At 42.2% G+C, this 25,181-nt stretch overlaps 1 protein-coding gene across 2 annotated transcripts in view; it reads right to left on the bottom strand.

The window, feature by feature from the left end:
- Positions 1 to 25,181, bottom strand: part of faim2a (Fas apoptotic inhibitory molecule 2a) — a 113,567-nt gene that overhangs the window by 19,242 nt on the left and 69,144 nt on the right. For both annotated transcript variants that reach the window (XM_039753224.1, XM_039753225.1), the window contains exons 4-7: positions 23,560 to 23,624; positions 20,088 to 20,141; positions 16,675 to 16,725; positions 12,640 to 12,679 (exon numbers count right to left, since the gene is read on the bottom strand). In XM_039753224.1, coding sequence (XP_039609158.1) covers positions 12,640 to 12,679; positions 16,675 to 16,725; positions 20,088 to 20,141; positions 23,560 to 23,624 — 210 coding nt within the window. The remainder of the gene's footprint in view (positions 1 to 12,639; positions 12,680 to 16,674; positions 16,726 to 20,087; positions 20,142 to 23,559; positions 23,625 to 25,181) is intronic.

The following is a 25,181-nucleotide window of genomic DNA, read 5'->3' on the forward strand; positions in this document are numbered from 1 at the left end:
CCGCCATATTGAACTTTCCAATGGTCTTTGTTACTTATGGGCCCATGTTCAAGAAATTTGGTACGCGAGTTCCCAACACTAACTGAATCCTACTTACGTACATACATACGTCCATAGCCTGCAGCTCGGTCACCATGTGAGGTGGCGTTGGGTCCCCCTTCCCCACGCCTCCCACGTTGTTGGCTGCCTGCCTATATAAGGCCGTCCGTCGCTCCGGTCTCTACATTCCCTTCCTTGCTTCGCCACGGGATTCACGTCTCCCTGCTAATAACTCCAGCCTTTTTATTTAATCCACGGCTTCTCCGCTGTTTTATTGTTCGTTTATTGCGATTATAGTTATTGTGTAGGCATTTTAGACTTACTGTACTTTACATTGTTCAGGTACCCATTTCCTTTATTGTTTCAACCGTACCCCCATTAACATGTCTATCGAGGTGATCACCATCGATCAAAGAACGGTCACTTAACGAGTGGTTTCCGCGCCCACAGATGGCAGCTGCCTTTTCCATTCTCTTTGTTACATATTGCATGGCAATATCGGGCTCACTCTTGATATCTGGAGGAACATTGTGTCTTATGTATGGAATGACTGGGACAGGTTTAAGGTGTGGACTGATGACGGTACAGGAGATAATTATACTACACAGGAGCACTAGAAGAGTGAAATGCTTAAGCCCTGAATTGTTCGGTTGTCGCTTTCAAGTGTACCGAAATGGCCAAATATTTTACACCTTTGGACAACCGCCAATGCCTCTTGAACATCTTAGATTCACAGGTGACGATTTCAGTAGTGGACACTTTGATGTTTATGAATGTTTAAATTCTCAAAAGCTGGATGTGAAGTTATCAATGAAACTGGTTGTATGCTAAACTCAAACCGATTATGACAGCAGCAATCCAAGCTGTGAGATTTGAAACAAGATTACTTTTCACATGGCCAACTGTATGTTGCATGCTCAAGAGTAAGCTCAGCGCACAGCTTGGTCATATTACAACCGGAGGGCCGAACTGACAACGTGGTATACAAAGAGATCCTTAACAAATAATTATTGGTATATTTTCCCTCAGTTTAAAAAGGTTAAATTTTCTTCTTAATAAAATTTTAAGGCAGTACTTCGCCACTGCAAAGCGCGGGTATTTTGCTAGTGTATATATATATATATATACATACACATATACATATATATATATATATATACACATATACATATATATATATATATATACACATATACATATATATATATATATACACATATACATATATATATATATATACACATATACATATATATATATATATACACACACATATACATATATATACATATATATACATATATATATATACACACATATACATATATATACACATATACATATATATACTGTCACAAGAACGAGACATGGACAGATAAAGAGTTGGGGCAGCCACCCGTATATTGTGGTATCCTGGCTGCAAAGTCGTTTTTCTTGTAAAAATACAGAGCACTGAAGTGCATACAACCGAGTCAAAACAAGACTGAGAAACAAAGGAAAGGGGCAGGTTTTAAAGGGGAGACAGGAAGTGAGGTCGTATGGATCTGGCACGTGGTCTTCCACCATTGGCTCAGAGCGGAGGTGACATCAGAGGGACTGGAGCTGGTGTGGCCGAGTTCCATTGGCTCAGTCCCGGAAGTGATGTCAGGAGATCCAGGTGAAATCCCGGGGATGGTCTACAGGCAAGGAGAAAAGAGTCAGTGCACTCTGCCACACCCGGCATGCCTCGAACTGCCTTCACTCAAGCCCTTTAGCTGCCTCCCATGCGCACGTGTGACAAGGCCCCCTTAGCCCAGACCCGACGGGTCGGGCGACCTAACCGAGAGGTCGTGAACCGAGAAAGGGCATCAGCGTTGGCGTGAGAGCGCCCGGCGATGAACGGCGAAAACTTATGCGGCTGCAGGTCAAGAAACCACCGGGTGACCAGCGGATTCGACTCCTTGTGGAGGGCCATCCACTGTAGGGTGCATGGTCCGTGACAAGGGTGAATTCCGCCCAACAGGTAGTACCTCAGCTGAGTAATCGCCCATTTAATCGCCAGAGCCTCCCTCTCCACCGCAGCATACCTGGTCTCCCGGTCCAACAGTTTCCGGCTCAGGAACATGATGGGGTGCTCCACACCATCGGCGCTTTGGCTCAGCACGCGCCCAGGCCTGTGTCCGGCGTCCGTCTGGAGGATGAAAGGCAAAGAAAAGTTAGGTGCCATCAAAACAGGTGTGGGCGTAAGGGCCTGCTTTAAGTCACCAAATGCAGCGCCTGTTTTTCAGTCCATACCACAATGTTGGGGCCCTCTTCTTTGTTAAATCAGTCAAGGCGCCGCTCTCTCCAAAACCGAGGTACAAACCGGCGGTAGTACCCGCTAACCGAAAGGCTTGGACCTGCCGCTTGGTCATGGACGGGCCATTTCAGAATGGCATCAATTTTGGAGCACTGTGGCCTTACGGTACCCGACCCACCAGGTAGCCTAAATATTTGGCCTCGCTTAATCCAAGAAGCATTTCCTGGGATTAATCCGACCCGGCCTCACCAAGTGTCCGTAATACCGCTTGGACATGCTGTAGGTGTTCCTTCCATGTGCTGGAATAGATGACCACGTCATCCAGGTAGGCAGCACTGTATGAGTTATGAGGCGAAGCACTTTGTCCACCAGGCGCTGAAAGGTTGCTGGAGCCCGTGTAACCCAAATGGAAGGACACGATACTGCCAGTGTCCGCTAGGGGTACTAAGCGGTTTTACCTTCGGAGTCCGTTAAAGGAACCTGCCAGTACCCTTTCGTCATGTCAAGTGTGGTCAGGTATTGAGCCTGTCCAAGCCTCTCGAGGAGGTCGCCCAGCGTGGCATTGGATAAGCATCAAATTGGGAGACTTGATTAAGCCGGCGGAAGTCATTGCAGAACCTCCAACTTCCGTCAGGCTTACCGGCGAGCACAATGGGGCTGGACCAGGGACTATAACTTTCCTCAATCACACCTAGCTCCAGCATGCGCGATCTCAAGCTCCACTTCAGCCTTTTTGCCTCGGGAAGGCGATCAGGCGTTCTCGGACAACAACCCGGGCTCTGTCACGATGTTGTGCTCAATCAGAGAGGTCCTTCCGGGGTTCTCACTGACTACCTCCCGAGCGGTCCGGATAACTGTTTCCAGCTCCTGCCGCTGTCTGGGACTTAAGTCCGTGCGAAGTTAAGGTCGTGTGTGTGGCGAAGAGTGGCGGGGCTGGCGGAGGAGGGATCGGGGTCCCTGTCCTTCCACGGTTTCAGCAGGTTCACATGATAAACCCGCTCCTTTGGCCGGCGATTGGGTTGACTCACCAAATAGTCGACCAGTCCCTTCCTCTCCTTAACCGTAGGGGCCCTGCCAGTGGGCAAGCAATTTAGAGTGGGAGGTAGGCACTAGGACCATGACCCGATCTCCGGGCGGAACTCCGAAGAGGCGTGCAGCGGTTGTAGTACCGGGCCTGTGCTGCTTGAGCCTCCTCCATGTGACTTTTAAGGACAGGCGAATCTTTCCAAATCTATCGCGTAACTCGCGATATACTCCAGTATGTTTGTGGAGGGAAGAGCCTCTTCTTCCCAGCCTTCTTTCAAAATATCTAATATGCCCGAGGTTGTCGCCCGTACAGTAGTTCAAAGGGGAGAACCCGTGGAGGCTTGTGGGACTTCCGATAGGCAAAAGGACGAGGGGAGGAGCTGATCCCAGTTCCTTCCATCCTCGCTGACCACCTTACGCAGCATTTGCTTGAGAGTTTGATTAAACCTCTCTACTAATCCGTCGGTTTGAGGATGATACACGAGGTCTTTAAATGCTTTATTTTCAGTAATCTGGCAGTCTCCTTGAGCGTTTCCGAGGTGAAGGGGTCCCCTGGTCTGTCAAGACTTCTTTGGGGATCCCCACGCGAATACCCTAGTAATTCCCGTGCGATGGCTTTAGAGGTAGCTGGCGCAACGGAACAGCTTCGGGTATCGTGTAGCGTAATCCACGAGGACTAAAATGTACTTGTGTCCTCGGGCTGAGGGCTCCAGGGTCCCACCAGGTCGACCCGATTCTGTGGAAGGAGCGTCAATCAGTGGAATAGGAACAGAGGAGCACGGTCCCTCCTAGGAATTTGTCGCAGTTGACACTCCGGGCAGGAAGCGCCAAAGCGGCGAACCTCCTCATTAATTCCTGGCCAGTAGAAGCGGGCTTGATCCGCTCCAGAGTTTTTGGTGCCCAGGTGGCCACCTAGGAGGTGGGCGTGTGCTAGCTCGCAGACCTGCGCGGAAGGTGCGGCACCAGCAGCAGCCTCGTCTCCTGCCCGTCATGCATTGCTACACGGTAAAGGAGGTCATTATCTAGCACAAAGTAGGGGCCCTGTGGCATCGACTGATTAGTGCGCTGGCCATTGACAAGGACCACTGCATTTTTTACAAACTTCAGGGAGTCATCATTCCATTGCTCCCTTCTAAAAGAAGCCGTTTCTTTAAATTGGAACCGCAACACGGAGAGAGGGTCAGCGTCGACCTCAATGGGCGTGGTTTCTTCCCGCTCCGCCGCGTCGTTGGTGGATGACGTGTTAGCCAGCGGCCGGCCCGGGAGTTGCCACGTCAGTCAGGCGACGCCGTCTCTCTCTGCCGGCTGATTACACGGCGTGGAGGCAGCTTGGCGGGTTATCTCCGTCCATAACGAGGCCCAAATTAACCCGGAGTGGTATGTGTCTCACGCTTTTGATTTTAGACCAGTCCGCCCTAGTATCACCGGGTGTGGAGGATCAGGTAGGACGCTACGGTGAGTTCTGAACTGACCCTCCGTAACTGATGACACAGCGGCGGACCTGTACCAGCGGATGTCTCCGTGGACACAGGTTATACCGGTCTTAAATTTTAGCCACTGTTGCGGTTGCACAAGCGGCGGGCAACAATGAAATGTTGCTGCGGTCGAACAAACCTGTGGTCTTGTGTCCGTTGGCGATCACCACGCCAGTATGTGGGACCGCCAGCGGATTAGCGAGAGCACACCAACCCTCCTCGCCCTCCACCTGCATTCCTCCTTGCCCCAAGCGGTTTTGCGCGCCAGCGGCTGCGGCCGCCCTGAGCTCCGGATTGTACAGGGAGGGGCTAGGTCTTGGCATACCCGGCTGGGTTTGACATGAGCGCGGTTCTGCTCCCCCAGAGTGTGAGGCCGCCCTCTGCGTCTCCATAAGCTCTATGAGCTCAGACATGTTCTTAAACTGCTCGCCCCAAACCGGCTGGGTGAAGCCACGGGGAAGCGCTTCCAGGAGCAGATAGCAAGCTACCTGCTCTATTATTTGGTAGGCGTGTTTTCAAATGGCGTAGCCAATGCCCTACCATTGCCCATAAGGACCAGGCTTGTCTGTTGGTGGCGCTCAGGGTCCAACCTCCATTTTTATTTTATTCACCTGCCAGTCTGGGGCACCCCTAGGTGGTAAATGGGGCTTTGGTTTCGCAGGGAGGCAGGCACTCTCCCCCAGGAGAGCATACTGAGTCCCTTTTGCCTCCCCCCTCCAGGGCAGCCCAATTCTGTGAGCCCCACCCGCACACTCCCTGGCCTCTCCAGATGGCCTAGTTATGAGTGCTGGGAGCGGAGCCCGCACCGGGTCACGCCGACCCGGGGCACCCTCCCGCCTGAAGACTCGGCCCGATGCGCTCCCACCTGGGTATATTGCAGGTCCTGTCCCCTTCTCCTCTGGGACTTCTCCATCCTGCCGACTACGCCACTGTCACAAGAACGAGACATGGACAGATAAAGAGTTGGGGCAGCCACCCGTATATTGTGGTATCCTGGCTGCAAAGTCGTTTTTCTTGTAAAAATACAGAGCACTGAAGTGCATACAACCGAGTCCAAAACAAGACTGAGGAAACAAAGGAAAGGGGCAGGTTTTAAAGGGGGAGACAGGAAGTGAGGTCGTATGGATCTGGCACGTGGTCTTCCACCATTGGCTCGTAGCCGGAGGTGACATCAGAGGGACTGGAGCTGGTGTGGCCGAGTTCCATTGGCTCAGTCCCGAAGTGATGTCAGGAGATCCAGGTGAAATCCCGGGGATGGTCTACAGGCAAGGAGAAAAGAGTCAGTGCACTCTGCCACACCCGGCATGCCTCCGAACTGCCTTCACTCAAGCCCTTTAGCTGCCTCCCATGCGCACGTGTGTGACAATACACATATACATATATATACATATACATATATATACATATACATATATATACATATATATATATATACACACACACATATACATATATATACATATATATATATATATATATATACACACACATATACATATTGTGGCAGTAGGGGGCAGTAGTGCACCCTTGAACCCTCAGGTACAACTCCAGACACCAGGTGAAAGTCCAGAACCTTTTTATTTTGTTCTTCCGTGCACCAAGCACTCTCCACACTACTCATACAATACTCTATCAATAAACACTCCTCCTCGCCCAGACACTTAGTCACCCTTCCTCCCAGCTCAGCTCGGTGTCTGGACTGATGCACCGTCCTTTTATAGCCCCTGACCCGGAGGTATTCCTGTCCCGACAGTCCATAGTTCCTTACTCCTTCGGGTCAGGGCAATCAGTCCTTTTCTTTAACCCGGAGCACGTCATTCCTTCCTGTCATGTGACCCTGACGTACTCCCGGGTCATAGGGCATAAAAGAACCCATAAGCCCCCCTACAGCGACTCCTGGTGGCCCCCAAGGTATCCAGCAGGGTTGTGTTAAAACACTACAAAGTCCATAAGGCCCTGCTGGACCTCGGGGCATGGTCCTGCTGTCGGGAGAGCTCCTCCTGGCGGCCTGGGGGTGTGAACCGGCATGGGAAGCCGGCAGTCTTCCACAGTCCCTCCCCCTTAGCGACGACTTCTGGGGCGGAGCATCCAGCCAGGGCGTCCTCCTCCAGGAAGGCAGCGTCTGCGGACCTTGGCTGCGTTGTCCTTGTCCTCTAGCGAACCTTGGGGGACGACGTACCTTCTGTCCCCCCGGGAACAATGGCGCCACTCGTGGCCCGGCCGCCGGCAGTTGTAGCATCGGCGAAGTCCTCCTGGTTGTCCCCCTCTGCGAGACCAGAAACACCTCGGAAACTCCGTTAGAGATATCTCCGCCCCTGTCTCCGCCAAGGAGGGTTTTACGGCCGCTTTACTGCTTGCAGCCTCTCTCTCCATTATATTGGGAGATCCACCTTTTCTTTGGGGATTTCCGTTTGATCTGGGGCTTGGCTCAGCCTGAGGCTCCCTATGGAAAAGAGAGAGCCTCTTTGCTGTTTGCGCCCATTGTTCTGTTTTGTTTCGAAGGCGGCGTCATTAGTACCGCATCGCTCCGGGTAACAGCACTGTTTAGCTGTACCTGGGAGATTGGCACTTCCTCCGCCCCTCCGGTAACTAACGTCAACGCCCTTATTACATCGGTCGGGGTCTGGAGTGGCGACTCGCTCTGGAAGGCCACGTCACACGCATGCCTCGGATCGATCGCTTCCTCCCCCTCCCGGTCAGTCATCACTCCACGCTCCACTGTCGGGTTCACAGTGCTTTGACACTCGCTGTTTATTAATAGCGGGGCCGGATCGCACTGTGTCCCCTTATGATATACGGTACAGATTTCACTTACCTGCACCGCTAAATCACTCGAGACCGGGGCTTCTCGGCCTAATCGCCGCAGGTATTCCACTAGTCCTCTCAGCGGCGCCTCAGCTGTAGCTCCCAGCTCGTCTACACGAGCCTTCAGTTCCTTCACTCCCTGGAAGAAAGCATAGACGGGCTCGAGGTATTTTTCAAGCTGTCGTAAGTCCACAAAGTTAGTTATTTCGGCCGGGGTTAAGTCCGCTTCCGTATTCGTTTCACCTACCGGCCGGGAGCCAATGAGCACGTCCGCTCCTGGCACGTGCTCTGCTGGGCTTCGCGGAGGCTTCTGGGACATGGAGTCCAAAGAGGAACGGGTAGCCTGCCGCGGCGGACTGCGCTCTGCGTCTTTTAATTTGTCGGCAGACCGATCAGTCACTTCCCGCTCCTCTTGATTCTTTTTAAATTGTGGCGCTGCTTCGCTCGCCGCCTCCTTCCCTTTCAGGAAGCTCAGACCCGTCGGGGAATTACTGACCTCACCGAAGGATCCTTCCTGACCGTCTTCCCGGCTTCCATCGCGTGAGGTCACGTGGTGGCTCGCCGTATGGGCTTCTTCTCTGCGGACTCCTAGACTGGCCCGGCTTCTTCTTGTCGCGGCCATCTTGCCTAGGTCTGAGGCGGGCTCTTTGTCCGCTTTGTGCAGACAGGCTTCTGCAAAACAAGAAAAGAAAGGCTCCGGCGATTCGAGTGCTCTCCCAGCACTTACCTCGGAACGTAGCCGATCCCTCTCCAACTCCCTGTAGTAATCTTCGGGAGTCTTAATCCTGCAAAGTTCTGGCTGCTCCTCCGCTCGGATTTGCTCTGCTTCAGCCTGTTCCCGTTCTTCCTCACCGCCTGTCAGGTAAGCCCACAGCGTTTCCAGCCCATCTGGGACGAAGTCTTTTGGGTAGATCCCTTCTTCTTCCCAGATTTCTTCCCCATCACGGTCTGCTGTATTTTACAGCTTACAATTGCAGCGCTCTTAGTCGCGGGTGGAGTTTTCACCTCCGCGGTTCCAAGAGGGACCTCCCGGGGTCGTCTGCCCACACAAAATTTATTTTTACTGCAGGTCCCCTGCCAACAGACGGCCAGAGTATCCTGCCGACTACGCCAGTGTGGCAGTAGGGGGCAGTAGTGCACCCTTGAACCCTCAGGTACAACTCCAGACACCAGGTGAAAGTCCAGAACCTTTTTATTTTGTTCTTCCGTGCACCAAGCACTCTCCACACTACTCATACAATACTCTATCAATAAACACTCCTCCTCGCCCAGACACTTAGCCACCCTTCCTCCCAGCTCAGCTCGGTGTCTGGACTGATGCACCGTCCTTTTATAGCCCCTGACCCGGAGGTATTCCTGTCCGACAGTCCATAGTTCCTTACTCCTTCGGGTCAGGGCAATCAGTCCTTTCTTTAACCGGGAGCACGTCATTCCTTCCTGTCATGTGACCCTGACGTACTCCCGGGTCATAGGGCATAAAAGAACCCATAAGCCCCCCTACAGCGACTCCTGGTGGCCCCCAAGGTATCCAGCAGGGTTGTGTTAAAACACTACAAAGTCCATAAGGCCCTGCTGGACCTCGGGGCATGGTCCTGCTGTCGGGAGAGCTCCTCCTGGCGGCCTGGGGGTGTGAACCGGCATGGGAAGCCGGCAGTCTTCCACAATATATATACATATATATATATATATACACACATATACATATATATATATATATATATATATATATATACACATATACATATACATATATATATATACATATATATATACATATACACATATATATACATATACACACATACACACATACATACATACATACATACATACATACATACTCTGCCCACAAAGTATAGAAACAGGACAGTAAGGGCAATCCTGACGTCACTCTTCCCCTCCCCTCGGCCCGCAGCTTCTGTCTTGGATTACCGTGAATATACCACTCCTGCAAGTGAACTATGATTCTTAGTGTGATGAGAGAAGTCGCAAATCAACCAGAATGTTCAAGCAAATTGTAGAAAAAAAAACCTGATTTAAATCTATTAAGTAGTTCTCTCATCTACTAGCTAAGCAGAGGTAAGGTACACACCCCGAGACTGGCGTGTGAGTGAGGGGACCCCGAGACTGGCGTGTGAGTGAGGGGACCCCGAGACTGGCGTGTGAGTGAGGGGGCCCTGCCCCCCTCCCCTCAGCACACTGTGTCTCTCGGTTTTGGCACCACATACGAACTACGATGCATAGTGCAATGAGAGAAGTTGCAGAATCATTTCCGGCGCCGCATCCGAGTGGCAGCCTTTCCAGCAGCTCCGTATACGACTATCTTTTTACCTTTTTATCTCTATTTTTCTCTATTTCACTGATCACTTCTACCACTTTCTTTTATGTGGAATTGCTCCCTGGAAAATTTTTTACACATTTTTACTATTTGACATGGATTGTTACACTCCGAGAATCGCCTATTCAAGTAGTCAGCTTAAAGCACTGAGAAGAAATGCTTATGCCGGTGTGGTTCCTTATTTACCTGACGAGGTAAGAAGACGATATTGGGGCAGCCGAGCCGGCAAAGATAAAAATAAGATTCAATCGAGACAACTTGAGAGAAAATGGCGTTATAAACCGTCGGTGCCTTCTGTGATCCTGGGAAATGTAAACTCACTACCAAATAAGATCGACGAACTGGCTGTGCTGGTGAAAAATGTCAGAACCTACAGAGAATGCAGCTTGCTGTGTTTTAGTGAAATGTGGCTAACGTCTATCATCCCAGATGCTAACGTGGAGCTACCCGGGTTTAGCACAGTTAGAGCGGACAGAGACGCAAGTACCTGTGGAAAGAAGAAAGGAGGAGGACTCGCTCTCTATGTCAATACAAAGTGGTGCAACTCAGGACATGTAAACGTTAAAATCTCCACTTGCTGCAGGGACATCGAACTGTTGGCCGTAAGTCTGCGCCCCTATTACTTGCCCAGAGAGTTTGGACACGTGATTGCTGTTATTGTTTACATCCCCCCTCAAGCGAACACGGAGATGGCGAGTGACATCATCCATTCCGCAGTTGCTAAGTTACAAACGCAGCACCCTAAGGCACTTGTGCTAATCGTTGGAGACTTGTGAATTTCCCCTTGGGATTAATAAAGTATCTATCTATCTATCAACCGGAATGTTCAAGTACATTATACAAAAAAATCCATGATGCCAGCATAATATCACAGAGATGTAGAACCACGCACAGAAATTTCATGTATTCATTCTATAAGTATACTCCAACTTGCATTTAAGTGACTGTGCAATCTGGTTTGCATGTTTGATGTCACTGCACCAGACGGACTTGCACCTTGCATGCATAATTAATTTAAGGGGTATATTACCTGACCATAATGAGAATATTATGAAAATACTTCATTGTTCTGCATAGATTCATTGTACATTTTATCTTCACTGCTAGTGTAGGCATGTTATGCCCTGCTATGTGGTGCAGTGCATCACAGGCCCTCTGGGTATGCTGGTAAGAACTAATACATGCACATTATCTGCTGGTACATCGAAGCTCAAAAAGGGAAGTATTCGTACAGAGTAGCGTAAACCAATCTGAGTCATGGACACTGGAGCTGCAGCCAACTCAATGACAGAACATTGATTTCATATAAAGAAATGGGGCATGGGCCAAATGCATATGCAATTAGCCAAGCTTTATTCAACCAATTCAAACCTAAACTAAGCCCAACTTCCCCACCTCCCCCAGATTCAGAAAACGCACAAGTAAGTGTGAAATAATAATAATAATAATAAAAGGCATTTCTACAATGATTTCTCCCTATGGTTTGCTCATCGCTAACTGACTACATATGGCAAATTCAGTGTTTTTCAATAGAACTGTTCATTTCAGAGCAAGTCCATATAGTCCATATAGTTAACAAAAATAAATAAAATGTTTGTTTTAAAAATTGTTGTTTGTTCTTCCCCTTCTTCAAAAATTCAGAATTATTTTTTAATTATACATTATCTCAATCTACTTGAAAGAGTGTTCATGATTTATCAGCAACAACTTCTAAAATATTCTATTGTGTCAAACCAAAATGCTTATAGAAACAAGTAGCTTTATTTTTCAGGTTTAATCATTTTCAGGTCTTTTCCTTGACAACTGACATTTTTCTTAACTTCAAAGGGATTTACCACAACTGGAATTTTGTTTTTAATTTCTTGGTTTTCTAGGTTTCCAAGGACATGTATGTACCTTACCACTCTTAAGTTTGATCTTAGTTCTGTCACAGTTAATAACAGTTAAAAACAAATAATAAATTATGCACTGCAAGTTCTCCATCAATGGTTTCTCAGCTACTAAACGTTGGTGTAGTCGAAGCAACTGGATATGAACATCTCAAAGGTCCTTTCCCTTTTACTCACTGGGGTAAGCAAAGAATCCCTTTAATGCATTGCATGTCATTAACCATGATTGCCAGGAAGACGGTTCAAATGACAAATATAAATGAATAATCAAACAGACAACATGACTTTTTTTTTTTTTTTTAAATCTGTAATTCAGTAAGTGGGTTAAATTAAGCAGATATAAAGAAAGATCTACATCCAAAGAAGTTAATCTTAGAATACTGAACAGTGGAATGAATGTTTCTGATGTCTCAAAACAGCATACTACTTTCTTACATATTGATATTCAGAGCTCCATAGAGCAAGTAAGCTCTCTTATACAGTACTAGAACAAAACAGATTAAGTATGACTGAAATACACGCAAGGGTACCAAAGATATTAACCAAAATTTGAGTACTGGTATTTTCACTTATTTGCCCCTCTACATTTCGATAGTTTACCCAGGTTAGCTGGTTACCCCTCCATATCATTTCCCTCATCTCCCTACAGTCACTGGCATCCCTAAAAAACGCAAAAATGGAAGCTCCTTACATTTTTATTGAAACCAGATCATTTCCAAACTTACTTTAAAATCCATTACAGAAAAACATACACTTGCTCAAACACACATTTTCCAATGGAATACTTACAAAGACACCTAGCAAAATGAGATTGGTGGGATATCGCCGTCTGGAAAATAATACAAGATTAAAACCCAAGACTGATTATCCTAAACATAACAAGTAAAAGCAGTATCTTTAACAGACACCATATGATAAAATGATAGCTGTAAGAGATGACAATGATACTGAATACATTATAATTTACCATAATGTACTGAATGGTTCTTTAAGTATTTTATGCAGTGCCTTTATTGTACAACATTTGCTTGAAATAATAAATGCAAAAAGTGTTAAAAATTCTCGAGTCATTTTTATCTCTCAAAAACCCCACCTCATTAATTCTCACTGCCGTTTACCATGTTGTTCCATCACATGATATTTTCATTTCAAATTCACTTTTCTATTCTGTTACTAATTGTAATATTCACCATTTCTGAATACTGCATTAACTGTATATCCTATGACACTACTTGAAGCACAGAAAATCACCAATTAACAGAAAATAAAAGTGCTTATTCATCTTCACATCACTGTATACCTGGCATTCGTGATAGTAATCTCATGAATTTCATTAAAAAAACTTGCAATGACTGTCAAGATGCAATAGTTAGCTTTATACAGTACATGGTCTCTTTCACACAGTTGGTCGTACTCTGACATAATTAAGTTTTCAATAACCTTTAATAAGCTTAGGGAAACAATAACCAAGTATAACATCTGCATCCATCCATCCACCCACCTTTCACACCAGCCTATCCAGAGAAGGGTTGTGGGGATTCTTCAACCTGCTAATTTATTTTTTGACACAAACCATAGGTTTAGTCATTTATTGTTGATATCATTGCCATGCCATGACTTGTAGCCTTTCATTATTCCAAATCAGAAAATGAAAGGTTTAAAAGTATGTAGCTTCACCTACTACAATACAGTAGGATCAGAGTTGAGGTATGACTCATTTTTGCTATACTTTTTACTCTATAAACATTTTGTTTAAATGATAGTGTGAGAGATGTTAATACTAGAATGACCAAAAACCTATACTCCACCTCCCAACTACACGTAAAAAAACACTGCTTTTGCATGGGATTTCTATTACTAATCTTGAGGTTTAATGCAAATTACTTAATGTACTGCCATTGTTTTCTGTTTAAAGAATTTAAATTAATTATTTTTGGCGGTGGGAAAAAATATCACTTCTAAAATTAATTTATTCTGATAAATTAGGAGGTCAGGAGGTTGGGGAATGTGTAACCAAGTGCTTAATGCTTTTATATTTAAAATGTTTCTGACTTAAAAATTACTTGTCAGTTCATTTTGACATGATTAGGTTGTGGTTGTAAAACGAAAAGAAACGTGCTCCAGCCAAGTGAAATGTAATGAGTTTGCTTTACTTTTACTTAAGGCAGTTTCAATGTACAAATATTAAATGTCTCACTGAAGATAAATAAAACATTTGATCTTTTTATTCCCAGTTACGACACAAACAAATTGGGCCAAATTAGTGTATTTTACATGTTGAATTTTATTTAATTTTGGCACAGATATTCTTCCATGCAAATAGCTAGGCATGTTTTTTTGCGAAAAAGCACCATGGCACTATTTCCACCTCATCTAGCAAAAATGGTAAACAGTGACTTACACAGTATGTGCCAATTTATGAGATCTTTATCGACTAAATGATTAAGTTGGTCTGAAGAGCAATGTAGGTATAAATGAAGACCATTTTTGTATTATATGTGGTAAGGAAAAATATTAATTTGGATTTACTATAAAATGTGCCTTCAGATGTATCTACGAAAGGTTTTTGATGATATAGGATGAAAATTATGTTTATAAAAATATTCAAGGAGAAAAACAAACAAAAAGGTACTCTGCTTTCAAATAAAAAGTACATCCCTTGTAGATGCCATGCACTTGAGAGGATGCATCTCTCTGGCCAATGCTGCCTGAGTGACAATATTACTACACTCTGCTAGTTAGGTAGTGAAATTAAACAATAAACTTTTCCTTTTCAAAAGTTTACTGAACTCTTCTCTTTCCACAAAGAAATCAATAAAGAAGATAATGCTATAATCCAAATATTGACTAAATGTAACAGGAAAATGTTGCTTATGCCACAGTGGTCTGTGGGCTCAAAATCCACAAAAATAAGGTCCTCTAATGATATTGAGATGAAATATAAACATGGAATTTTATTTAAGAAATATTTCTGTTCTTCCCAAACTGAGCCTTTGTGTTGTTTAAACTTCAAACAATAAAGGATAATAAAGCTGAGTTGTTTGCTGTGTAGAATGCACTTTTTGGAATATACAGCAAAAATGAAACAGAAGCACAATGATCCTGCTACTAAAAGATAAATACTCTCTGCCTCAAAAGGCAAATAAAATAAAGAACACAAAATTATAAAGGACTTTATTAAACTTGACAACTCCTTTCTAAACATGTTTCCATATTCCAAATTTGCAGCTTGAATTTTTTTTGCAGTTATACTCATTGATCAAAGGCAAACTTTTGTACAAGCCTAGGTGCAGTTGCACTGAGCATTTCACATCAGTTTAGGTGCACAGGAAAACTTCTGTCCTTCATGCTGATCCACTAGATTCATGTTTACAAGAATCACTGCCTGCAAAACGGGAACAGTGCCACTTCAAAAACTTAATGCCACTATTACAGTGTGTGTGTCCTTTTATAACAATTTTTTTAAAAAAGTTAGAGTATTGTACAAACAAGCCAATAAAGATACTATCAGGTGATCAATCCTAACGGACATGGCTATTACAGTATAAAGACGGTCGTGTATTAAACAATATTCACTCAGTAAAACCACTCCAATTTTGCTGTTTATATTCAATTACTAATCTGATTACCCCACTAAATGATGCTTTATTTTTCAAAGTTTAAATTACCACACTCTAGAAGGAGTAATACAAATAAACATGGGACAGACATGGGACGTTATTAAATGCTGCCGCCTCACAGCTCAAGAGTCCTGTGCTTGAAATCTTTTATGGGCATGGCCTATGTGCAGTTTGCATGGCCTACCTATGTTTACCTGAGTTGCTGTTATCTCAAAATTGGCCCAATATGAATTAATTTGGGTGTGTGAACGTACCCTGCGATTGTCTGGCAAACAGTGCTTCCAGTTTAGCCACCTCCTGTCTACAACCATGGATAAGAAGCTTTAAAAATAAATGTATGGAAGGATGGATGGAGAAGTTCAAAGAAAGGACGTTCTTGCTAACTATTTATTGCATTTCATCCTCTGTGGGGAACACACTGGCACAGTCGTAGTGCTGCTGCCTTATAGTAAGGAGACCAGGGTTTGCATCCTGGGTCCTCCTTTCTTGGAGTTTGTATGTTTACCCCATGTCTGCATGGGGAAATTCTTACTTATATGAATTAATCAACACGTAATCTTTCATCATTCACAGGCGCCATGAATAAGAATAATCACTTTACCCTTAATCTTTCCTTAAATGAAAAATCTTAAGAGAATTACATATGCTGAGAAAATTTTTTCTTAACTTACATTTAGACTGCTAATACTGCACTGAGCTATCAACAGATAAAATGTTCTAGGTACATTCTATAGCATTTCCCAAAGTGATTAATTTATTAGATTTGAGCAGATGGAGTAGTTTTGCTGAAATCTAGCACACTTTATTTTTCAATTAAAGCTGTTTGGAAAAGTTAAATTTTCTTTGAAATATCTTAAATAATGTACAAAATGTTACATTATTTATTGCACAAATGAATTTAACAGTTTAAGTTCAAACACTCTTTCTCGTCTTAAAAGGGAATATTCAGCGCATTCCATTTTTTCCAATTTTTTATAGTGTCTCTGTAACTAAATTAGTAGCAATGTTCACAATAAAAGGCAATGTATAAAATCCAAAAGACTGGTAAAAGCCAATCTGGCATGATTACAAATGTCATGAAGCAAATAAAAAATCAATATTTGTTATATTCATCATTCATTCTGAGTATGTGCATATATCTGCAACTGAAAGATTCAGACACATAATTTTTGCATTGACTAGATCAGATAGTGAAAGTTCTTACCTGGCATTAGTACTGCAAACAAGTGCCAAATATGTCCCCATGAACGTAATACTGTAAATAAATAATATGTAATATTTAAAGTACAAAAATACACAGGTCTGTAAAGTCAAAGTGAACTTTATTGCCATCTCAACCATTTACAAGTATACAGATAGATGAAATTGCGAAGCTCAGGATCCACAGTGTAACAATTTGACGTGTAAATAATAAATTAAAAATAGAATTTATATTTAAATTTAAAATTAAAACACAAACAAGAAATTGTGCAAAGACAAGACAAAGAAGTAGCAGCAATATTGATGTGTAGTTAGCAATATGAACACTGATGCAATGTATGGTATTTGCAATCTAGATACATAAATATAGTCAATAGATATGTAATATAATAAATAAATAAATAAATAAATATAGATAATACAGAAATTATCAGTGTATGATAACAGTTGTTTAAGACATGTGTAAACAATGACAGGTCAGAATGTTTCACAGCAAAAGGATATCAACAGTGTCAAAATACTTAAAAGGTCAGTATGAGATTTTTCAGTTCTTTTTCTACATGCACAATTGTCTTTGCAGGAAAGTGGCTTGCATGTATAAAAAAGTTTTGTTTTTAGAGGTGGTAGAGGCAGTGTGGAATATCCCAGGGGGCAGCATGGTGTTAAGGAGTCTGACAACTTGGGGGTAAAAACTCTCCTGCAGCCTGGCAGATCTGGCTTTGATGCTGCAGTATCTTCTCTTGGATGGCAGAAGTGTGAAAAGTCCATGTGAGGGGTGTAACGGGTCCTGCACAATGCTACAGGCCTTGCGGACACTGTGTTTGTAAAATATGTCCTTTAGTGAAGGGAGAAGCACCCCAATAATGTTCTCTGCTGTCTTCACTATCCTTTGCAGGCACTTGTGGTTGGATATGTTGCAGTTGCCATACCAGACAGTGATGCAGCTGGTCAGAACACTCTCAATTGTGCCTCTGTATAAACATGGTGAGGATGGAAGGGGGAAGACTTGCTCGCTTCAGCCGCCTAAGGAAGTGAAGTCTCTGAAGGGCTTATCCGATTAGTGATGAGGTGTTATGTGTCCACGCAAGTTCCTCAGTTATGTGCACACCGAGGAACTTGGTATTCCTAGCATTCTCCACATTTAAACTGTTGATGCTGAGTGGGATGTGGGCAGGATGTGATTTTCTGAAGTCCACGATTATCTCTTTTGTCTTCTCAACATTGAGAGATGGATTGTTGTCTTCACACCATGAAGACAGCCATTCCACCTCATCTCTGTATACTGTTTCATCATCTCTGCTTATCAGTCCCAGCACCGTTGTATCATCCGCAAACTTGATGATGTGGTTGGTGTTGTGCATGGCTGTGCAGTCGTGAGTCAGCAGGGTGAACAGCAGCGGACTAAGCATGCAGCCCTGCAGCGCTCCAGTGCTCAGTGTGATGTTGCTGGAAGTGTTGCAGCCCATCCAAACTGACTGGGGTCTCTCTGTCAAGAAGTCCAGGATCCAATTGCAGAGGGTGGTGTTCAGGCCGAACCTGCTCAGTTTTACAACCAGCTTTTGAGGGATGATTTGTGTTGAAGGCAGAGCTAAAGTCTATAAATAGCATCCTGACATATGTGTCTTTTTTATCCAGATATATGTCAGGGTGAGGTGAAGGGCAGAGCATATGGCATCCTCAGTTGACCTGTTTGAGCGGTATGCAAACTGAAGAGGGTCAAGGGAGGCAGGGAGATTAGTCTTTGTGTGTGACATGACTAACCTTTTGAAGCATGAGTGGCGTGAGTGCAACTGTTTGGTAGTCATTCAAGCATGTCACTGATGACTTCTTCGGCACTGGTATGATGGCGGTCGACTTGAAGCATGCTGGGACTGACGAATTGCTCAGAGATGTGTTAAAGATGTCTGTGAGGACACTATCTAGGTGACTGGCACATTCTTTGAGCCCACGACCAGGTATGTTGTCAGGTCCTGCAGCCTTGCGTGGATTGACTCTGGATAGTCCTCTTCACGTCAGTTATAGGGAGACAGAGTACCTGGTCAGTTGAGGGAGGTGTTGCTTTTCTCACAGGCTCTTTGTTCTGCGACTCAAACCATGCGAAGAAGTTGTTCACCTCATCTGGAACAGAGGCATCACCATTGCTGCTGTGCGGGATGGGCTTGTAGTTTGTAATTGTCTGAGCGCCCTGCCACATACGATATACGTCTCTGGTGCTGCTGAAGTGTTTGTTAATCCTCTGCGTGTAGGCCCACTTAGCTCTCCTTATAGCGGGAGACAGGTTGGCTCTGGTCACCCCGAGGATGGCCTTGTCTCCAGATCTGAAGTCTGCATTTCTGATCTTGAGCAGCTTGTGCATTTCTCTTGTCATCCAGGGCTTTTAGTTGGCTCTTGTGGTAACATCCTTTGTAACAGTAAAATCTTCTAGGCATTTGGAGATTTAACCAGTCACAGAGTCTGTGTACTCCTCCAGATTGATGGAGTCACCATCCATAGCAGCCAACCTTAAAATGTCCCAGTTTGTCAATTCGAAGCAGTCTTGGAGAGCTGAAACAGCACCAACCTGCCACACTCTGATGTTCTTGCGGGCTGGGTTAGTGCGCTTCAGCAGGGAATTGTATGCAGGAACCATAAAAACGATGATATGGTCTAAGTAGTCAAGGTGGGAGCGGGGTAGGGCCTTGTAGGTACCAGGAGTACTCGTGTAAACATTGTCCAGACAGCTTCCCCCTCTAGTAGCAAAGTTCACATTCTGGAAGAATTTTGGGAGAACTGACTTCAAGTTGGCATGATTGAAGTGTCCAGAAATAATGAAAAATGCCTTGGGGTGCGTAGTTTGCTGATGATCTCGTAGAGTTCGGCTATCGCCTGGTTAGCATTTGCGCTAGGTGTGAGGTAGATGGAAACCACAGGCACGCAACTGTATTCCCTTGGCAGTTAGAAAGACCGACACCTTACCAATAAAATCATTAGCAGCATAAACCTAAAAGCGCTGCCAGTTTGTTATATATATAAATTAGAATATTTTATTAACAATTTTCTTTGGAATTAATAGTAATGTGGAGAAAAAAAATATTTACATACTGCAAAGGCAAACACGTGGTATGATATACAGGTGTCTCCACCTGTAATCACATAAACAGCAGAAATCGTGTTGTTTTCTTCCTAAAATTCTAAGACTAAATACTTCTGTTATGAATGATATATATAATTTAGCCTGTTCTCACTATTGATTAATTTTTTGCATTATAGTTTACTAATTATCACAATTTCTTTCAGAGCAGAAACTTTAATTTCATTACACAATAATTGACAAGGAAATAAAAGATAAAAGCCAGAAATCAGAACTTTGAATTAACTGATAAAAAATGAAGGCCCATAAGGTGTACAAAGAAAGGTACTGATTGAACTGGTACTTACTATGAAGCAAGATATAGGATCCGGTTGAACTGTACAAATTGTTTGACTTGTTCACTGCAGAAAGAAGCAAATATATAAACATAATAAAGTCAAATCTGACACCTATTTAAATTAGCACTGATGAAAATTGTTATTCTGTTCACTTGGGTTACAAAGTACTGCCATTCCTAAAGTTCATTTCAGGGTTCAATTGCAGAAGTTTCTCTAATAACCAATTATCATGTAAACAGGACTAATTAAGGCTAAGCTAAGGGGGTTTACCATTAGGGCACAGAAGGAATTGCTGTTAAACATGGGGCTTTGCAGCCATATGTGAGTAATAAATTAAAAATCAATCATTTTAAATAGTAATAGCCATTATAAGCACTAGTAATGTCTTGCCTATATTTGTAAATAAGTTTAATGGCAACTTGATAATAAAAGATATCAGTTTCTATCAAAAAGTGACCTCAGACTTTTGAATGCATGTGCACCAGTTTTATTTTAAAGGAAAAAACATGCTATTACTTCCTTTAAAATATAGTCGTTCATGTTATGTTGATAAATTTATGTGTACTCATCTTTGCAGAACCACTTTATTTTAAATACACTCATTGGTTTTTTGAGAATAAACTGCTAATTTCAAGTCCTACTACTGCATTTGTGTTCAGTCTGGACCTTGACTAGACCAGTCCAAAAATTATTTTTTTCTTATTTTTAGCTGTTTTAATGTGCACTTTATTTTTTGCTATTAGATAACTGCCTTCCTGCATGTCCAAAATATGCATCAAACTCAGCTCATGGCTACACACTCTCCTTAAGAATTTTCAGATAAAAACAAAATCATGGTTTCTTAAATTACAGATGCCCATGTTCAAACGCAGCAAAGAATCTCCATACCAAACGGTGAAATGCTGTGTTTATTTTACGCCTCAAATAATGGAATCCATTTCATTCAAAAACTTGCACTTTTGTCTCACCTGTTAAAATAATATTCAAGTAAATACTAGGGGCTGCTTCAGACAAATGAAAGAGGAGGACTTTTGCTGAGGTAAGATAAACGTAGTTCTCTGGATTTTTTTGTGATCTTTTGTGACTTTGTAAATAATTTTATAATGTACCCTTGGGGTCATTTTAGGAGGCTGACCTCTCCTGGGAAGATTCATTTCTGTCCAAAATGTCTTCTGTTTTGACAGTATGCACTCATGATATTTACCCAGAGTTTGATATGAACAATGTTTTTCCCTACTCTCTCTAGGAATTTCTTTAGATCACGGCATTTTGAACTTTTCGTATCTTTGTGTTGGCAGAGTAGAGTTTATATTGAGCCGTTCTGATAGTAATCAATCAACTAGTCCCACTTATGCCTTTAATTGGGTTGATTTAATTTAGAGATACACCAATCCGATATATTGAATTTTATAGTAGTTGATGGAGGACATGACTGATCCAACATCGATGCTTTTTTTTTTTTTTTTAAATATAAACAGTAGGTTGCTATTGAACTTCTTTAGTACTAACTGTATTTTCCAGCCAATTAATTTTAAATGTTATGGTTTTAGTTTAATAATTTTTTTTGTTGTACTAATCGTCTGCATTCTGAACTACAATTATAATTCCAGTCTTGATGAGTGTTTATATTTTACAAATTTACTGTTGAATTGAAAGATCACACTGAATTACAATTACTGTTTATTTTGTGGTATCATCCAGTACCCTAACAAAAATAAAGTTGTTACTTTCATTTTCATTCATATATATTTATTTTCTCTTCTTTAATACTTAAGTGATATCCTCTTTAATAAAACCCCTGTGTGTGTCCAGGTGTCCAAGTGTGTGTGTCTGGAAGCTGGGCACACAGTGAATGGCCTAGCTGCGGCCACACATGATAAGGAAATAAAGAACATCATTGCTGAGGAGAGTGCTAACTGGGTAGTCGTGACCGCGCACATAAAATCCATTGCTGGGGAGATGCCACACATACAATAATCAGCTGCACGCCACCACAGTTTAAAATACTTGCTGGGGAACTGCACAGTACTTGCTGAGGAGATGCCACAGGCACGATTATCAGCTACACGCCACACATTACATCAGTTGCTGGGGACAATCTGCTGATTGCCCACTGTTGTGACAGAAAATTAAAGTCATATTACGGACAACGCCAGTATTACTGTCATAGAACATTACAGCCATTTTACGGAAATACAAACCAGTATTACTGCGAGAGAATATTAAAGGCACACAATACAATGACGCATATTACAGCCACATACAAGCCAGTATTACTGTAAGAGAAAATATTACGGAAGTATCTACTAACAATATGCCACCCAAAAAAAGGACATGTCAAGTAGGACAAAAGACACACACAATCAAATCCTATATAAGCAACTTCTCCTGGAAGAACGTTCAGCTCAACAAGTAAACATCAACAAAAGAAAGGCTGAAAGACAAAGAAAAATACGAGCAAATACATCGATTGAAGAAAAAGAAAATGAGCATCAGAAAAACGCTAAAAGAGAAAGACTCACAAGAGCAAACCTTAGAAAAAGTTGGTATTTAATTGCCAGAACCAGTATTCAGCCATGGTCAGTTATATGTTGCATTATCAAGAGCTAGAAGTTTTCCAGATGTTGTTATCAAGGTTGTAGATGGTCCTGAACAAGGCAAACTTTTGCCAAACTCGGACAGAATATTTACAAGAAATGTTGTCTATAATAAAATTTTATAGAAACATTTCATGAGGTAAAAAAAATAGCACATTTTTCCTAAATATCTTTTTCAGATATTGTGTATTACAGATTGTTACAAAGTTTTACACTAAGGCAATATTAATTATACTTACTGTATTGTCATATACGTTTCTATTTTATTGTTATTATTATTTTACTTTAGGCTTCTTGCAAAAATATTTTTAACAAAAAAAATTAAGACAACAAACAGAATGAGGTCAAGGTCCCTTGCCATTTAATATAGACTGTTCCTACTAATGTTTATGCACTACAGTTCTAGCTCACGTTATTGTAACAGGCTTAATGTCTAGTTTAGTTATATATTCATGTCACCTTATGCACAAAAAATGACTCCAATCAGTTTACGCTGAAGAACATAAATATTATACTGGTACATATCATCAGCTGATATCCTGAACCTACATATTGGAATAGAAAAAGTGGGATTAGTGTACTCCTAATTTAATTATGTGGCAATACAGTGGCAGTTGCTGCTGGATAACTTTGTTCATTTGATAAATTAAAACAAATGTGTTATTTGTTCACTCTGGTGCGTAAATTTATTATTATATTTTTGGCTGAAGAACTGAGCCATTTAATGTCAAAAGACTTCAATAGTAGAGGAAATGAGGAAGGGGCAAACATGTTTTCATACTACTGTTTATACTATCTTCTAAACTAGAAAAAATAAAGCATGTAATACACTTCTTTAGATAAGCAAATAAACAGAAAGAGAAAAATGTAACATCACAACTCACCAGAAAGTAAAGAGGGCCACAACACCAAAAGTGACCATGAGCTGTACCATTAAAATCATAAAGACCTGAAAGCAAAAAACAAACATGCTTCTGTTGTATTTTAAAAGGAATCATGAGGTAAAATAGCAAAAAAAGAATACATTTTTTGAGTGTGCAATAATTTACATTAGAAAATTAGAAAATAACATGAACCTTCAAGTAAACTATTCTTATGTTCCATTCATTACATCTGACAGTTTAAATCATGATGTAAAATTAAAAGACAACATATGACCCAGGTGTAGATGAGTTTGTGCAGTGCTCTGCCCATAGCATAAGATCAACATGGGAGAAGTTTCTTAGGACCAGAAAAAAAGTTACCATGACAAGAAGCAGTGAAATTTCCAATGAAGCATTAAGGAAAACGGATTCCAGGAAGCACTCTGGATTAATGTTTCATGAAAGGGAGTTACTTGAAAGTGGTTTTATATTATTTGCATTTTTGCATCATTATCAATGTTTTCCTTTTTATGACTGGGAATTTTAAGTAAATCTGGATAATACTTCCTCTAAATAAGAATATATAAATTCTTATTTATATAGGTATATTCCACCTGGTATTATTTTCCTTAGTATGGTGATACTTAAAAGTCCAATATTTTGGGAAGTACTTAAAGGCTATTATGTGGAAGCTGTGTCACACCTGCTGCACAGTTAATCTGACTTTCTGTTTGACATAAAACTACCTACAGTAGTTTTGCTTTCTGTAAAACTCTTCGAGTTATTTATATCAGCCCCACCCACAATACTTGGTCTAATCCATATTATATCTGTAGTATAGCCTTACAAGTGCTAACTTAGTTTCAAATAAAGTATGATGTAAACATGTATCCCTTTATGCAACTAGTGACATTATATTAATAAAATAGTGTCTACCATAAGCTACGAAACCGAAATCAGTTGTAAAATTAGTGTATAGAACAGGAAAGTTCACTTCTCTGCAGGTCTTGTGTACTGAATAATTCATGAACAGTACAGGTATTGTGCAACTTATATCCAGTCCTATGTTTGGGCTTCTGTAAATAGACCTAAAGGTATTTCTAAGCTAGAAAAAAAAAGACATTTGGATGTGATTTCTGTCATAGCACGTTTATTGTATATTGACTGAAAAGGTCATAACCTTTGCATTTTTTTCTCCTGTTAAAACTCAGAAAATAAACATGTACTGAATATTAAATATAGCTTATTTATAGTTGTACCCTAGAGAGGCTGTGTTAAATTCTCTTTATAGATTTGACCAGAGGTACCCTAGCATTGCACGTACAACTTTACTGTCATATCGAAACAAGTCATCCAGTTGTGTACTCAAAACATTCAAAATATATGGATCTTTTGCAACACTATTATTAACTGAATTCCTCTGGTTAAATAAAAGTATCACACAACTTTAAAAACCCTTTCACATGAAGTCATGCTTTGGTCCAAAAGCTGCTTCAGCATTATTGTCTTGGCTGCATGCTTCAGGTCATTGTTGTATTGAAAGGTGCACCATCATCCAAGCCTGAGGTTGAGTGCACTCTGGAACAAATTTTCTTCTGGGATCTCTCTGTATTTGACAAGTCTCTGTGTCCTGCTGCAGAGAA

This window comes from Polypterus senegalus, chromosome 5, assembly GCF_016835505.1.
Source record: "Polypterus senegalus isolate Bchr_013 chromosome 5, ASM1683550v1, whole genome shotgun sequence".
Lineage (NCBI taxonomy): Eukaryota > Metazoa > Chordata > Cladistia > Polypteriformes > Polypteridae > Polypterus > Polypterus senegalus.